The 16,408-nt window shown below is 44.1% G+C and overlaps 2 protein-coding genes and 2 long non-coding RNA genes across 5 annotated transcripts; 1 reads left to right on the forward strand and 3 right to left on the reverse strand.

The window, feature by feature from the left end:
* Window positions 1–3,881: 3,881 nt before the first annotated feature.
* Window positions 3,882–4,330, reverse strand: LOC117743826. The gene is made up of 3 exons (XR_004611127.1): window positions 4,264–4,330; window positions 4,064–4,135; window positions 3,882–3,968 (listed from the first exon to the last, which is right to left on the reverse strand). It is a non-coding gene; the product is annotated as an uncharacterized LOC117743826 (long non-coding RNA).
* A 2,572-nt stretch (window positions 4,331–6,902) lies between these two features.
* On the reverse strand, window positions 6,903–12,304 carry LOC117743751 (inosine-uridine preferring nucleoside hydrolase-like). 2 transcript variants are annotated; one of them, XM_034551569.1, is made up of 8 exons: window positions 12,236–12,304; window positions 11,074–11,254; window positions 10,797–10,976; window positions 10,595–10,706; window positions 10,354–10,490; window positions 10,119–10,196; window positions 9,925–10,041; window positions 6,903–7,675 (listed from the first exon to the last, which is right to left on the reverse strand). In XM_034551569.1, the coding sequence occupies exons 2-8, from the start codon at window positions 11,251–11,253 to the stop codon at window positions 7,409–7,411; spliced, it is 1,071 nt and encodes a 356-aa protein (XP_034407460.1). In that variant the 5' UTR covers window position 11,254; window positions 12,236–12,304; the 3' UTR covers window positions 6,903–7,408. The 2 variants fall into 2 exon arrangements, with proteins under 2 accessions (XP_034407460.1, XP_034407450.1); XM_034551559.1 differs by lacking the exon at window positions 6,903–7,675 and adding an exon at window positions 9,693–9,845.
* On the forward strand, window positions 8,515–9,610 carry LOC117743820. The gene is made up of 2 exons (XR_004611126.1): window positions 8,515–8,887; window positions 9,351–9,610. It is a non-coding gene; the product is annotated as an uncharacterized LOC117743820 (long non-coding RNA).
* A 652-nt stretch (window positions 12,305–12,956) lies between the features above and the next one.
* On the reverse strand, window positions 12,957–15,359 carry LOC117743802 (inosine-uridine preferring nucleoside hydrolase-like). Its single transcript, XM_034551662.1, has 8 exons — window positions 15,263–15,359; window positions 14,739–14,916; window positions 14,452–14,631; window positions 14,108–14,219; window positions 13,861–13,997; window positions 13,687–13,764; window positions 13,245–13,361; window positions 12,957–13,165 (listed from the first exon to the last, which is right to left on the reverse strand). Exons 2-8 carry the CDS (start codon window positions 14,913–14,915, stop codon window positions 13,013–13,015), a joined length of 954 nt encoding a protein of 317 aa, XP_034407553.1. The 5' UTR covers window position 14,916; window positions 15,263–15,359; the 3' UTR covers window positions 12,957–13,012.
* Window positions 15,360–16,408: the final 1,049 nt, after the last annotated feature.

Below are 16,408 nucleotides of genomic sequence, written 5' to 3' on the forward strand. Positions count from 1 at the left end.
CAGAGCGACGGTGTCTTTTGGTAAAAACAATGTTTTGAATACACCCATACAGCTGGAAGCCAACGTGGTGAATGTGAAAGGATCTAGTTGTGTGCACTCCATGAAGCTAGCCCGATAGGTTGTGCATACTCTGCGCAACACTTCAACATCATTGATACAATAACGACGTATCTCCGCTTGGAAATCAAACGTCTCCTCGCACACACTGTTATACCAGACCATGAATGCTGTCTTGTCACCAGCACACATTTCGTGAAACCCATAGTATGAGGGGTCTGGGTATCTACCGACATATTGCTCATTGTCTCGAGTGTTGAAACGATGGGGGAAATAACCCTTTGCCATGTCCTCAAAACCTAGGGCTTCGGGCGTCTTTGACAGTCGCATGGGGAGAAAACTGAAAGAGTCAATCCACCGTTGCTGGTAGCTCTCGTCGTACATTAGTATGACACGACTACCTCTCATGGTCACATTAGGGGTGATGCCCTGTTTGACAAAATACTCTAGCAGAATATAGTTGTCAAAACCTGATGCATTGTGTGCTATGAATGTGTATCCTTTATATTTAGGCTTGCGATACCTCTGTACAAAGGCATCAACACACTTTAAAGTGGTGAAGCAAAACTTGTCACCCGACAGATCCATAGCGCATACAAAATTAGCCTCATGTTTACCCTCGTGAAACCGTGTCTCAAAATCAAACAATATATAGTTTGTCTGAGCAGGTTTCTTTTCAACCGGTTGTATGAAGCAGGTATGCGGTTCACTGCTCTCCATCAGGGGCTCCCCACAGTGGGTACATGAGGGGGTTGCACACTTGTGTGGTTTTTTGGCTATCTTGTATGTTTTACCACAGGTCTCACAGTATTTGATTGTCTGGCACGGTATCACACCATGAACAAGCTCAGACCTCTTGTGCTGATCAAAACAGAATCTGGATTTGCATATTCGTTTACAGCTGTCACACTTCAGGGTAGCGACGGCACGGGTACGACATTCTGGGGTGAAACAAACATTACATCTCTGTGTACAGTTATGGTATAGAACGGATTCATATGTCACATAACAGTAGTCGCATACATAGGATGCTCCGAAAAAACCAGTCTTGTTGTCAATCATGTAGTAATGGTCATCATGTAGATATAACCACACAGTCTGGGGGTTCGGTGTCTCATGCGTCTGGAAGCACTGCAAACGTTTACGTCCTACATTGTGATGAAAGATTATGATCTTTACACCCAAAAGGTTTTCAAAAGCCCCCACGTCAGAGAATGCGACACTATGCATGGGGTCAAAACCGGCTGAACTCTGTAGCTGCTGTGCGTATGCCAGCTTGGCGGCATCTGATGTTTTCGGCTGTTTATGGTGTGCCAAACACATGGAGAAGCATAGATTGTTCCCTCTATTACCTGAATGGTATAGGAAACGACCCTTCTTTGAAAGGATTTCATCATATGTGACACGACCTAGTTTTAGGCGCCCCCCAGCACCCCCACTACTGTTTTGGGCTACTGTGACCACTAGCTCCAATTCATCATCGGATATAGAATCATCATTGCTCTGGATGACCTGGGCTATCTGCTCCATAAATAGATCGACATTATATGCATCGCTCGCGTTTAAAATGGCTTGCACATCGCTGGCCAATGATGGGCCTCGCAAAACTACATTCAATATGCTCCCGGCGGGGGCTGTGTCTACAGCCCTATTTATTATACCACCCACAGCATCGCGTACCATGTCAGGGATGCGGTCTATTTCTTCGAGTATTATGTTTCCAAAATCAACCCTTTGTCGTAGTTCAAAAGCATTGAATGATGGAATTGTCCTAGTGTGAATAGGTCTCGTAGAACCCACCCCTGAGGTAGACGCCACCTCCCCATCAGGAGCCCCTCCACCCACTTGATGTGTCTCAGTCAACCCTAATCTGATATCATCATCATCATCATCATCATCACTATAGGACAGCCCCAGTACCCCAATAGTATCACTAGATGGTGCCCTTACAGGTACCCTTACAGCATCTGCTACAGCCTCTGCTACAGGTAGTGACAAAAGGCCCCCCTCCCCCTCCTCCACCCCTCCACATCCTCAAGCAATTCCACAGCACCCCCGACACCCTGTCTCTCTGCAAGTATGCATGAGTCTATCAGTGATGGTAGCATATCAACGTGCGTATCATTGTTGTGAACCACACTTACACTGGTATACTCAGGCATCCCTGGATCGAGTACGGCTTCTGAGACTAGTGGAATGGTATCCTCCATCATCCTCCGTCCATCAATTACCTCCATAGACCCATGCGTTTCTAGATCTATTAATATCAATAATCTCTGTAGGATCCTCTCCGACACTTGTGTGAATGTCGATGTATTAGTATCATTATGTATGTTGGATGTAGACGATTCTATGTCACCATACTCAAAACCTAGGACCTCGGCACTCCCTGTCATGCGATTAGCTAATGCTTGCATAATGATATGATGCTGCTCTCGGCCGTCGGTCAGTTTGTCATGTGTCGGAGGTGCGATATACTGCAGTAGATTATCACCATTATTAGTAGATGTAGATGCCACCGCCTCAGCATGCTCCCCTCCACCCACTCGATGTGTTTCGGTCAACCCCGATGGTGCCAAAATGAGATCTCGTAATGTCACACACCTCTGCAGGATCCTCTCCGACACTTGTGTGAATGTCGATGTATTAGCGTCAATATTTGCCTGATCTGGGTCTGGGGGCGGATTATGTATGATGGATGTAAACGAATCTATGGTACCATACTCGAAACCTCGGGCCTCGGCACTCCCTGTCATACGATTAGCCAATGACTGTATGATGATATGTTGTTGCTCTCGTCCGTCGGTCAGTTCGTCATGTGTCGGAGGTGCGATATACACCTGTATATTATCATCATCATCATCATTATTTGGGGGGGATATACTGTTAGTTTGACTATTAACATCAGAATTACTGTTGTTATTGGAGGCAATCTGATCATGCACCCCGCTATTACCATGTTTTAACACCTTTCGTGGCGGTGATGAGGCCATCTTTTTATACCTAGTGTGTAATCACACACACACACACACACACACACACATATATGTCAGACACAGTTTTTAATATCATATATGTATAAAAACAAAACAAAAAAACAAAACAAAACAAAAAAATAAAAAATTATGACACCTTTTTAAGAAACCAGATATCCTTATCATAACCCGTCTACCCGTCTAATGAGCATGGTTAACAACGTATCTGTAACCCTGGCCTGATCGTCTAGGACCTTTCGTATGTTCAGATCGGTATTGGTCTGGTCACTGGCGAATTTTGCCAGCATGTCCCTGAGTGCACCCACTTGTATGCTCAGCTCTGTAATGGCCTGGTCACTGACGAATTTTGCCAGCATCTCCCTGAGCGCCCCCACCTCGCTTCTCAGTGTTGTGACCTCAGTATTTACACCCCCACACATGCAAGATCCCGTAGTAGTAGTCGTATCACGTGCCCTGTCCCCTTCTGTAGTTATGTCGTATGGAGCCCAGTTCTCGGGTGCCTGCCAATTGTCAATAAGAGTATGTAGGTCCTCTAATTGAGAATTACACTCCAGCGGTACAGCCTCTACTGGTGTCTGTATGTCATTCAGATTCACATACGCATCCTGCGGCAGGGCCAATTCTTGAAAGCCATTACCTGATGGTTGGTCTGGGAATAGCTGTAACGAATCCCCCAACACAGCATTCGCACCCCACGCGATGGATTCTGCAGGAGCCCCTGCACAGTCCTGGGTGTCCGCCGGTACGTTCTCTTTGTTGTTGTTGTTGTTGTTGTTGTTGTTGCTGTTGTTGATGTTGTTGTTGCTGGTGCTGTTGTTGTTGTTGTTGGTGAACTCTTTTCCAGGCAGTGATGTGGTCTGTTGTTTCTTCTTCTGCTTCTTCTGCTGCTGCTTCTTCTGCTTCTTCTTCGGTGTTCTGAGACATAACATTAATAATAATAATATTAAGAAAAGTGATTAATTAAAATACTTATTTATTTATACACTGGTCATCATTAGTTACATACACACCTTGGGGCTTTTTTCGTGTTGTTATCAAGGGACTCTGCAGAGTTCTTTAGATGGCACACCGTTTTCAAAAGCCTGCACAAGAAAAGCAAAAAGAATCCCTACACTGTAAACACCTTGAATCTTTTATAACTTGTGTTTTATTTACCATATGTATATATATATATATATATATATATATATATATATATATATATATATACCTTTTTTTCTTTGATTGTATGCCTGATGGAGCCAGCTCTCGGGAGTCCTCCTGGTTATTTACCCAGGGGTATGAGGGGGGGTGATCCTTCACACCTCCGAGGATGGTATACGATGCTGTTTGGAAGACCATGCACAAACTCAATATATGTATATACATGCATAGTAATAATAATAATAATAATAATACACACACACACACCCATACACGCACATACTTCATACCTGATGTTGTGGCTCTGGGTGTCACGTGACTGTGTTCAGAGGTGTCGCTGTTCTGACTGCTCAGACTGAACTGAGTGTATGCATCCCCTGGATACACCAACACTTTCACACCGCGGCGTCTCGGGTCCCTTGATATCTGCTCAGCTGTATACATATAATATATATATATATATGTGCCCTGTAGCATCATTTAAAAAAAACATGTGTGTTCTTGGGGTGGGGGGGGGGGGGGGGGGTTTGATCATTGTTACCTGCGACCGGCGTCCGTAGCCCATTTACGGCCCCTACTGTTTCAGCCTCATTAGCATCAAGGGGTCTTGACACCTGCGATGCAGGCAGACAGAGGTCTTCTTCTTCTTCTTCTTCTTCACAATGAGGTGTTACAAACACTTCACGACCGAGTGCTTCAACAGCCCTGTTTATTTCCCTGGTTCTCGGTGTCTCTGGTAATTTATAGGCTGTATCTCCAGTCAAGGTCCTGAGAAATAGTGATGTTAAACAACATTATTATATATATATATATATATATAGCATTTATTTATATTGCTGAATCACGCTAGTTGGGCCAATAGGTCTGTAGGTACCTTCTGGCTCTTTTGTCTGTATGTAAATCATCCTCTAGAACATGGGATCCACCACGTTTCTCACCCAGCACCTGTCTGCATTGTGTTGTTACAGAACTAAAACAGACATGATTTAAGACATTAGTTATGATTGGAAATACATAGTTTGAAAAAACCTAAGAAATTGCAGAGATTTAATACAAAACATACCTGTTTGATCTTTTACATGCAGCTTTACCACCACCGCCAGCCGCTCGTTCACACTCCGGTTTCAAGGCACGTGGTCTTGTAGACTTGGCCTTTTGAGTATCTGCCACCGACAAGTAAAACACATTTTAAAATAAAATACAGTCCCCTACATATATATATATATATTACTACTGTTACGTATTGCTAGTTATTACATACAGTCTTACCTTCTAATACTTCTTCATTCGACGAATAACCCCCGTGTTTCACCCATTCAATCACCCCACTCTCTGCAACCACCGGCCAGTATGAATCTGGCTGTGCCGGGCCTATGTCATATGTGTATAATACGCTTAAGAACGAAAGATTAACCATGCATTGCTGTATACTATGTTATCAAAACATACTGTACTCACGGCTGCTCACATTCCCTCGTGAACTTTGATTCTCCTTACCAAATCCTATGAAATAAAACATCTAATTAACTTAAATACTTGTACCATTATTTGTGGTATATATATATATATATATATATAATGTCATAAACACTCACCTCTGTGTAGAGACATGTTTGAGCAGCAAAAACGAGTGGAAAATAGCAGAAATGAAATGTTATCCAACCTGTAAACACAGTCACTGCAGTCAAATCACGGGGCACCTCCGACAGGTATACAGCTAACGAAATAGCTCTGTAGATGATGGGGAAAAGGACGGGCTCACAAGCATGCAAGCCCTTATATACCTCTTAATCACGGCCGCCACAGACGCCGCCCAGTCCTTTAAACCAGGTGTTTTGATACAGATACTTAACCATCATTTACGCAAGTTACACTACTACCTATGTTGAAAACGGGTCGCTCCAACACGCCCACCGAAGCAGACCGCACCGTTACACGCCGGAGCGCCCCATGGGGGATCACCTCCGATGACGAGCCGATAATGCGCCGACGACGCGCCGGCGACGCGCCGATAATGCGCCGATGACGCGCCGTCGGCGCGCCGACACACCCACTTTACAGGAAGAAAAAAAAACAAAATGGATGCCGGGTCTAATTTTTTATTACTTTATTTATTGGGGGGTAATAAACATGCGTTTTATGACCCGTCATAAATCATTCACGTGCGTGTACGTTCGCGCGCAAGGCCACCCCCCTATTACTACTCTTACAATAAGACAATAATTTGTTGTATTACAAGTTTTCTTAAATTCTATGTTTAAATTTGCAAATTAGTTATTATCTAAAAGTTACTTTTGGTGAATTCACGCGGAATCAAACGACGCAAATAGACAAAGTAGTAAAATAAACACCTAAATGTGTACTTTGAACGTTTTCTTTACATTCGTCTGAAAGAAGACAAAATACCCTAAAATCAAAAAATGTATCAGTGCATGAAAAACTATGTAATGCCTGTAATGTCTCACCTTAAAATTGTGGCTGTAATTACATTGAGGCAAGCTGCTGTACCATGATTATGCATTATTACTGTTATGAGCAAAAGAAAAAGAATAAAAAAAGAAAATGGGTAAAAAAAAGTTGTTAATCCTTTTATTGTGTGTGTACATTTAAAAACAAATACATATGTAATCTGATGTGATCTTCCCACATATTGTCCAATATCTCCATCAGCATGAATGTTTACCTTCCCACAATAATGAAGCCTACTGATGTTTCCAGAATTGCTTTTATTCATGTTCAACCATGAGTCTTAATGACGAACATAAATTTAGGAGTTTCTACTTTTCCATTAATTTCCAGAAATCACTGTAAGAGCTATGGAACAAATGAAACAGAAATTAACTCTTACGAGTGTACACATTAATTAGATGATATTCATATATACATGTGGACATTAAGCACAACATTTTCTCTTTCATAAAGGCCACATATAGCTCAAATCTAGCATTAGCATCTGATCCTAGGTTTAAAAAGATTGGCTTCTTTAGCCCCAATAAAGCAGCAGCTACCAAGAGGAGGCTCACTTCTGAATGTGCTGTTGTCCGAAACAGTGCGTCTTCCTCCTCCTCCTCATCGTCAACAGAACCGCACGCATCTGGAGCGTCTCAGCTTGTGACTCAAGGTTATGGATGCTGGATACTTTTGTATTGTGTTATTGTATTTAGTCACTTACAGCCTGTTTGTTTGTTTTAGGTAGCAAACTGTGGCATCGTTTAGACACCACAGTCCTGCAGACGAGGACCCCAAATGTCACTGCGGACGCAACAGTGGAGGTCCAAGCGTACCTGGGTGAAGCAAACATCGGAAGATTGGAGAACCCCCGAGAGTATTGGGAAGGCGTTCATCAACAGTTGTTTGAACTTCTCCAGGTCGATGCTCTTCATGATGAAGACCTTGTGCTTCTTCTTGAGCAGGTCCATGTAGTCCAGGACCATCATGCCTCGGGTGTGGATCCCCTCCAACTCCACTGTCACTGCCACCTGGAGGAGGAAGACAAGAAGACGTCTTTTGTTTCTACAGAAACTTGACTGAACCTGTGGGTGTAACACCCCGTTAGTTCTGTGTCTGTCTCCCCAGTGTCTGTTGATTACTCATTCCCTTCACCTGCCCTTAGCCACTCCTCTGCCTCCTCTTAGCGTTCCTGTAAAATTCATGAAAAACGCCTATCCAAACGTACCCAAAGTAAATTGAAAGCTGTAGGAGAACCATTTGGAGTAAATGCATGGTTTTGGTCTCTTTTGAAAGGTAACACTCTGAAGTTTTTCCCCCCAACAGTCAGAATCATTTTAAGTGCTGCTGACATTGAGTAATATAAGTTGGCACACACATAAGTAGAAGATTTTCTATTTTCGCCTAAATATTTTTGTGAAATAGATGTCTGCAGATGATTATAGCTGGTACTCATGGTCTGGAAAACACAATGGGAGCATAAAGCCTTACCTAGTCCAAGTAAAAAGTAGATTAGAATTTTACAGAAAATGAAGATTTTACACACTAAGGGTATGTTTAGGCGTTTTTCCAATAAAGGCCATTTGGAGACTCCATTTTAGGCCCTAATGAAAGGTGAAACAGAGGTATCATATACACATTCCCTATTGCTGACACAAAGGAACTGAAGCATAAACACTTTATTGTGTTTTCCCCCTAATTCAAACCAAATTGTGTGCAAAATGAACCAACATCGACAGGTTGTCATTACGCAGTGAAATTGTGGGTTTATTCACTTATCTGGCATCCCGACATGGCACTTCCTTGTTTTCGTCTTTACATTGGCTGTTCGAATCCAGTGGCATTTGACAAATCCGACTCTGTGTGCGCGCCAAAAGAAGTTGGTCAGCCCTCTTCTTCTTCGCTGACTCTGGTTGGCTAATGTGGGTTTAGAAGAGGATATCTTGCTCCTATTGGCTTACATTTGGTGTCAATCAAAAGGTTAGAGTCTATCGAGCAGTTTGATATATCCGGGTTGTAAAGGTACGCGGCAGAGAATGGCTAGCTACTTGTCTGAAATATTTTGTCATATCTGCCGGCTGATTTGAAATGATGCAACGGCAGTTTGTGGATATTTATGGATGTAATCACGTGTTTTGGACAACATCTTTTACTGAATTTGAATCGTATGGACCTTTTTACGAGGTAACGAGACCGTTTTTATTGGAATGTGATGACCTGTGGCTCAAAACGAAGCTTCATCGGTGAGTCTGCTTGATTTTAAAAACATTTTTTTTATTTTTTTTTGTCTGACAAAAACGTTGCCTGTAGCTGCTGTGGTGGTCCGATCTTGAAATGGAGTGGATAGTTAGAATCCTAAGAATCGTAGTTTTCCAGAAACATACAACCTAACTATAAATGGATGGACGATGAACAGTACGATCTCCAGCGCACAGTTGGTGGGCTCGCCCAAGGGCCACCGGAACGTTAATGCCCTACACCTGTGGTTTTCCCCCTCATATATATATATATATATATATATATATATATATATATATATATATATATATACTGCCATTCTTTCCCTTGTCCCCTGCCAGATTGTCATGTGTTTCGTCGTATTGATTCCGTTTGTTTCGTTCCCTGTTAGTCTTTTGTGTCACTTTGCCTTATTCAGTTCCATGTTTTTTCCTTTCTCAAAGTAAAAAGAGTTTTTTTGTTTCCCAGTACCTGGACTCCTGCCCTATTTCCTCTGCACCTGAGCTCTTGCCTCACCACACCTCGTGATGCCCCGGTGGCAGTGGGTGCCTGGCGGGGGAGCTTGAACCTCTTCGCTCTCCGTCACCAGAGTGTCATCGATTGCTGCGGCCCTCTTCTTTCCACTTCCGTAATTTGTTATTACGACCCGGCAGGAACTTTATGCGTTTCCATAGCGAATCCAAACACACAGATGCTTCAGCCATGTTTAAAAAAAAAAAAAAGGAAACATAACAAAATACTGCTTTGTTCTGCTTTATTCATTTTTATTAAACTGACGTCAGGCCCTCGGCATGTGACAGTATAACTTTTCTACTTCAGTGAGTTCATGAACATCTGCTTGAACTTCTCCAAGTCGACTTGCTTCATCACAAACACCTTGTGTTTCTTCTGGAGCAGACCCATGTAGTCCAGCACCATCATGCCTCGGGTGTAGGTCCCCTCCAACTCCACTGACACTGCAACCTGGGAGGGAACAACACGGGGCGATTTATTGGAGGGTAAAAGATCTTTTTCAAAAGGCGTGAGAGAAGCAGGCGCTCACCTCGTCACTCTCGATGATGAAGGTGTCGTCGATGGCGGCCGCCACGGCGTAGGTGTCGCAGGAGTTAAACCCCTTCCCCTCCGTGATCTCCTTCTGATAGTCTGCCGACTGAGCTTTCTGCAGAGACGAGACGTCGTGAAAGGGGAACCCGCTGTGACTGAAGATCACCTGAACTCTCGAGTGTGTTACCGTACCTTCATGGAGAGGGATGTAATCTTTTGCATGAAGGCAGCCTTCTCAGTGGTTTGGCCCAGCCAGCGGTCACAGAAAGACTGAGTCGAGACAATGAACACGACTCCTGACAGTTAACTGCAATGTTGGACGTATTTGCTTTTGATCTGGGAAGCATTCAGAGCTAAATCCATGTGTTCCTTCTGGGACAAACATCCAGGATGTCTTTGTTGTTGTTGTGCGTTCAGCCCCACTCACCCACGGCAGGCTGTTCCTGCAGGTGAACTCCCAGGGGGCGATGTAGGTGGGGCAGGTGTAGCGGTCCAGCACGATGTAGGCCGCCTCGGGGTCAGCCACGAAGTTGAACTCTCCACACACGGTGGTGTTACCTCTGGCTGCACACAGACACACACACACGCTCATCATTCTTAATCACGTGCGAGGGAAATCCCAGAGACACATCTGGGTGGGGGAATTGATTCTGACATGAATAACGTACAGTCAGTGTTTCCCCCCATGATGTAGAGCGCCTTCAGCTTCTTGGGGAGGGAGGGGTCCAGTTGTATGGCGACGGCCAGGTTGGTGAGGGGCGCCACGGCCACCAGGCTCACCTGAACTCCCGAGATAGGAAAAAAAAGCTATTAAGTGCTATACTTATTTCTTGTACTCGGACATTGAGCTTCCTTCTGGGTTTGTCTCACCTCTCCAGGGTTTTGGTTGATGAGCTTGATCATCGCCGGCACACCTCTTTTCTTCTGCAGCAGGTCCAGGCCCGGAGAGTCCTGATCCGGGACGTCCCCCAGCCCGTCCTTCCCGTGGTAATCTCCAGCGTGGCGTTTACGGGCCAGCAGCGGCCCTGAACAGCCGCGGTACACCGGGATCTGAGGAGGGTGGTGCATTGGTTTGTTGTGAAGCCCCTACATTTGGTTTCAACCCCTGTTGGTTGAAGCCAAAAAAATAAAAGTCCTGCAGACTCACATCCAGCCGGTTGCAGACTTTCAGGACACGCAGCGTGTTCTGGAGGACGTTCTCCAGGGGGGTGTTGCCGTAGCAGCAGATGATACCCAAGATCTCTACATCGGGGTCCGCGATGGCCACCATGACGGCCTGAGCATCGTCCACCCCGATGTCTGCGTCTATGATCAGCTTCTTCTTCATCCTGCAGCATGTTCAACAACAAGAAGAGATTATTACCTGTGACGTAGCGTCTTTCAGCGCATTGTTTTGGTTTCATGAGCCACTACTTTACTAATCTTTGGTTTTATCAGCAATTGTCAAAGGATTCGTTTCTCGGAATGCTTAGTGACAAATTTGCATTTACTTTTATTTTGAAAGGACCATATTTTTAAAAAGGTTTTAAGTTCATTAAGTTAATTATTTTAAAGGGGTCCCTTGACCTCACCTCGTGACACACACTGCATCTCAAATTAACCCTCAGGTTCCCTAAAGAACCCCCTAAAAAAAAAGACAAAATGGGTTTATGTAGGTCTCTTAGAGTATTTTATATTTTAAGTTTTTTAATTCTAAGATGTGGAGCAGCAGCTGATTTCGACAGCTGCTCCACCAAGACCAACAAAGAGGAGCAGTGTGTTCCGATTTCCTCCGTGACGAGGAATTCATTTCTTTTAAAGGCAAGGCGAGTTTATTTCTGTAGAACATTTCAACAACGAGGCAATTACAAAGTTCTTCACATAAAAACCATTAAAAGCATCAAGACGTAATGCAAAAGAAAACAAGATTTAAAGCAAAAAAGCAAGAAATAGAATACAAGTTGAAACGTCATCATTGGGTTAAAGCTTACACAACAGCGTTCAGTTTCGGTGCATTTCACATCTGGGAAACAGTCCCAATAAAACACGTTCCAAACAAAGCTTTAAATCATCTTTTATTTGAGTCCACTTGGGACTTTTCATTCCTGCCCTCAAGTGTAATATCTGTCTGTTTTTTGTTCATCTTATATCCTATATGTGTATTTTCATATTGACTTTATACTGCAAAATGCATCTTTTTTTTTTAATTTTAATTTATTGAGCAAATAAAAAGTCGTTCTTAGTATCAGTTTAACAGAAGAATAGATTATGGATAGATTATTATTATTATTATGGGTAAAAACTCACACAAATAACATAACAATCCTCACCTGGTGAACGGAGCTTGGTCGATGTTGACTGCTGGCTGCTTTGGGAGCTGCTGGCCGCCTTCGAGTGAAGCTCAGCCTTTTTAAAAAGCCACGGAGGAACACAGAGGACGGGGAAAGAGGCAACCTCCCACCCATGTAAGAAGAATGTGTGTTGTTTGTTGAATTAAAGTGGCCGTTTTTTTACTTCACAATAATGTATTATTCTCTCGGTGTGTTTTTTCTTCTTCTTGTTGATAGATGCATTCAAAGCTGCCTCTGTCATGAAAACCATGATTGTTTACTACTTTAGAGGAACAACAACAAAGCAGACTCTGTTCAAAAAGGACCAGTAGTTAAAAAATGTCACATGCAGGAATTAACAGTGAGACTTGTGCTTCGATTAAAATAAAAAATAAATAAAAACAACATGTGAATCATCAGATCTCAATAAAATGTCTACCTCGTGAAACATCTGCTTGTGTGTCTGTGTGTGTGTGTGTTTTTTCCTGTAATGTGTAAACTGGATTAAACACACGCGCACAAATAGGCAAAAACAAAGTCCAAGGAGATGTTTTTTGTGTTCATCGATTGCTGCGGCCCTCTTCTTTCCACTTCCGTAATTTGTTATTACGACCCGGCAGGAACTTTATGCGTTTCCATAGCGAATCCAAACACACAGATGCTTCAGCCATGTTTAAAAAAAAAAAAAAGGCAACATAACAAAATACTGCTTTGTTCTGCTTTATTCATTTTTATTAAACTGACGTCAGGCCCTCGGCATGTGACAGTATAACTTTTCTACTTCAGTGAGTTCATGAACATCTGCTTGAACTTCTCCAAGTCGACTTGCTTCATCACAAACGCCTTGTGTTTCTTCTGGAGCAGACCCATGTAGTCCAGCACCATCATGCCTCGGGTGTAGGTCCCCTCCAACTCCACTGACACTGCAACCTGGGAGGGAACAACACGGGGCGGTTTATTGGAGGGTAAAAGATCTTTTTTAAAAGGCGTGAGAGAAGCAGGCGCTCACCTCGTCACTCTCGGTGATGAAGGTGTCGTCGATGGCGGCCGCCACGGCGTAGGTGTCGCAGGAGTTGAACCCCTTCCCCTCCGTGATCTCCTTCTGATAGTCTGCCGACTGAGCTTTCTGCAGAGACGAGACGTCAATCAGATTTTAACAAACTTTCACTGATTTGGGCGTCTCGTAACAAAATCAGTTTCTATATGTTCTGTTTAATTAGTTTCCCTCAGAGGCTTTTGGGTGATTTTAGTTGCGGTAGAGGAGAGTTAGCGGTTGCTGGCACATTTTTGTGGTGAAAGTTGGACGGGGTCATTTTCTTTTTCCAGGGCCCCATAAAAAGCTTGTGCTGGCCCCGGTGCACAAATGTGACATGTGACATGTCCGACAACATCGATACTGAACAATCTTACTGAAGCACATGGCACATGTCCGTTTCTGCACCCACTCTTACCTTCATGGAGAGGCACGCAATCTTCTCCATGAAGCGGGCCTTCTCTGTGTCCTGAGCCAGCCAAGCGTCGCAGAAAGACTAGAGGGAGACAGAAAAGTCAAGTCAAGCACGTCCGTCTTTTTGCTTCCAGAACCCTGTCAATCAACTCTGAGGCTCGCTGTGGTAACTACAGACCCACGGCAGGCTGTTCCTGCAGCTGAACTCCCAGGTGGCGATGTAGGTGGGGCAGGTGTAGCGGTCCAGCACGATGTAGGCCGCCTCGGGGTCAGCCACGAAGTTGAACTCTCCACACACGGTGGTGTTACCCCTGGCTACACACACACACACACACAGTCATTATTCTCAGCACCGTCAGCGCCCAGAAGAGAAGAAAATAAAAGCTACAGCCGATCGAATATAGACGTGGCAACAGATGACCTACATTCAGTGTTCCCCCCCATGATGTAGAGCGCCTTCAGCTTCTTGGGGAGGGAGGGGTCCAGTTGCACTGCGACCGCCAGGTTGGTGAGGGGCGCCGTGGCCACGAGAGTCACCTGCACGCAGCAGCAGAAAAGCAACACCCATTTAGACCTTTTCGTCATTATTTGTTTGCGAGCACAAGAGAAGAAAGACGTAAGTAAAAGTTTTCCTTCAGGATCAGGATCTATTGATGTCTTTTAGATTATTTTGGCCTGTTGTGATCCAGACAGAGTCACAAGATCACCCCCGAGCGGCCTGCTGCCCCATGACCGCACGCCCGAGACCGACACGGGCGTTTGGCCTCACCTCTCCAGCGTTCTCTTTCACCATCTTGACCAAGGCCTGCGCGGCTTTCCTCTTCTGCAGCAGCTCCAGGCCCGGAGCGTCCTCATCCGGGACGTCACCCAGGCCGTCCTTCCCGTGGTAATCCCCGGCGTGCTGCTCGCGGCCCAGCAGGGATGTCGAGCAGCCGCGATACACTGGGATCTGAGGAGGGGGGATGTCATCAGAAAAACCTACATTACCATCATATTAAAACCCCTTGAACCCACACACCAAACCTCCAATTTCTGCCTGACGTTGCACAGACTCACATCCAGCCGCTTGCAGACTTTCAGGACACGCAGCGTGTTCTTGAGGACGTTCTCCAGGGGTGTGTTGCCGTGGCAGCAGGTGATCCCCAAGATCTCCACATCGGGGTCGGCGATGGCCACCATGATGGCCTGAGCATCGTCCACCCCGGTGTCTAAGTCAAGGATCAGCTTCTTCATTCTGCGTTCAACAGCACACGTGTTACAGTGAAGGACAAACCACCAGGTATTTGTCACAACCTGGCAACCCAAAAGTTCTTCTGATTGGCTTCTTTTCGGGGGCTGAGGGAACTCAAGGCGCTGCAATACCTGTTTCCGCAAGTACTTTAGATTTGTTGAGACGTCCACGGGCCTCCATCCATAATTTTTTATTGTACTGTTATTATTGCACACGTATACTTTGCCTGCTTGCAATATTCTGGAAGTAAAGTATTGTTTTTAAGGTGACTCTCGAGTTGGCTCGACCCCGTTCTCATCCCCCGTACCTTTAAATGTCAGTAGATGACAGTAACGTATGAAGTCCTCACCTGCTGAGCGGCTCCTGGTGGATGTCTCCTGAGGTCTGAGAGTGACTGACTGGCCTCACCTGAAGAACCTCCTTTTGAAGGAACTTGTCAAATACACGCAGAGAGGTGGAAATGAGGCAAGCCTTTGCCATCTAGCCTGTATACTTATTTGTGGGTACTTTTCCAGAGCATGAATTAAACATCAGTGTATTTCACATGTTGGACATAATAATGGGAACAGAAGACGAAGAAAAAACAGATGACAAAACACAAAGAATCGCTTATTTATTGCAAAATGCTGCAGCGAGACAACAAGTTGCATCCAACTTGAGGAAAGCTGAAAGACATTCATGCCAAAGAGAGCAGAAACTCGAATGAAAGATATGAGAACGTGAAGCTTTAATTTACTTTTATCTACTTGAGGAAATGTTCATGTTTCTATCATGACATAGTCGAATTTTGGGGTTTTCTTCTCAAAATAATGTTATGTAACAGATTAAAAACCCATTTATTCTTCATCTGCTCTTCATCCGTTTTCTGATTTAAAAAAAAGAAGGGAAATCAGGGAAACAGATTCATCCTGACAGCAACTTTAGAACACACCTTTGGCTCATATTTTAGCCAAGATATTATAGAAATAGTTGTTGTTGCCAACTCGCCCACTGGCTCATTCCTCATCAGGTTCTTGCACGTCATCTCAGGCAACTCAAAGCACACCTGACCTCAGATCCCTCCATGTGCCGTTCATGCACCAGATTTGTACTCTGCAGATGAGCATTTGACAAAAAGATTTTTACTCTGTGTCAAAAAAATAATAATGGGAACAGAAGACGAAGAAAAAACAGATGACAAAACACAAAGAATCGCTTATTTATTGCAAAATGCTGCAGCGAGACAACAAGTTGCATCCAACTTGAGGAAAGCTGAAAGACATTCATGCCAAAGAGAGCAGAAACTCGAATGAAAGATATGAGAACGTGAAGCTTTAATTTACTTTTATCTACTTGAGGAAATGTTCATGTTTCTATCATGACATAGTCGAATTTTGGGGTTTTCTTCTCAAAATAATGCTATGTAACAGATTAAAAACCCATTTATTCTTCATCTGCTCTTCATCTGTTTTCTGATGAAAAAAAAAGAAGGGAACTCAGGGAAACAGATTCATCC

Source organism: Cyclopterus lumpus, chromosome 2 (assembly GCF_009769545.1).
Source record: "Cyclopterus lumpus isolate fCycLum1 chromosome 2, fCycLum1.pri, whole genome shotgun sequence".
Taxonomy (NCBI): Eukaryota; Metazoa; Chordata; class Actinopteri; order Perciformes; family Cyclopteridae; genus Cyclopterus; species Cyclopterus lumpus.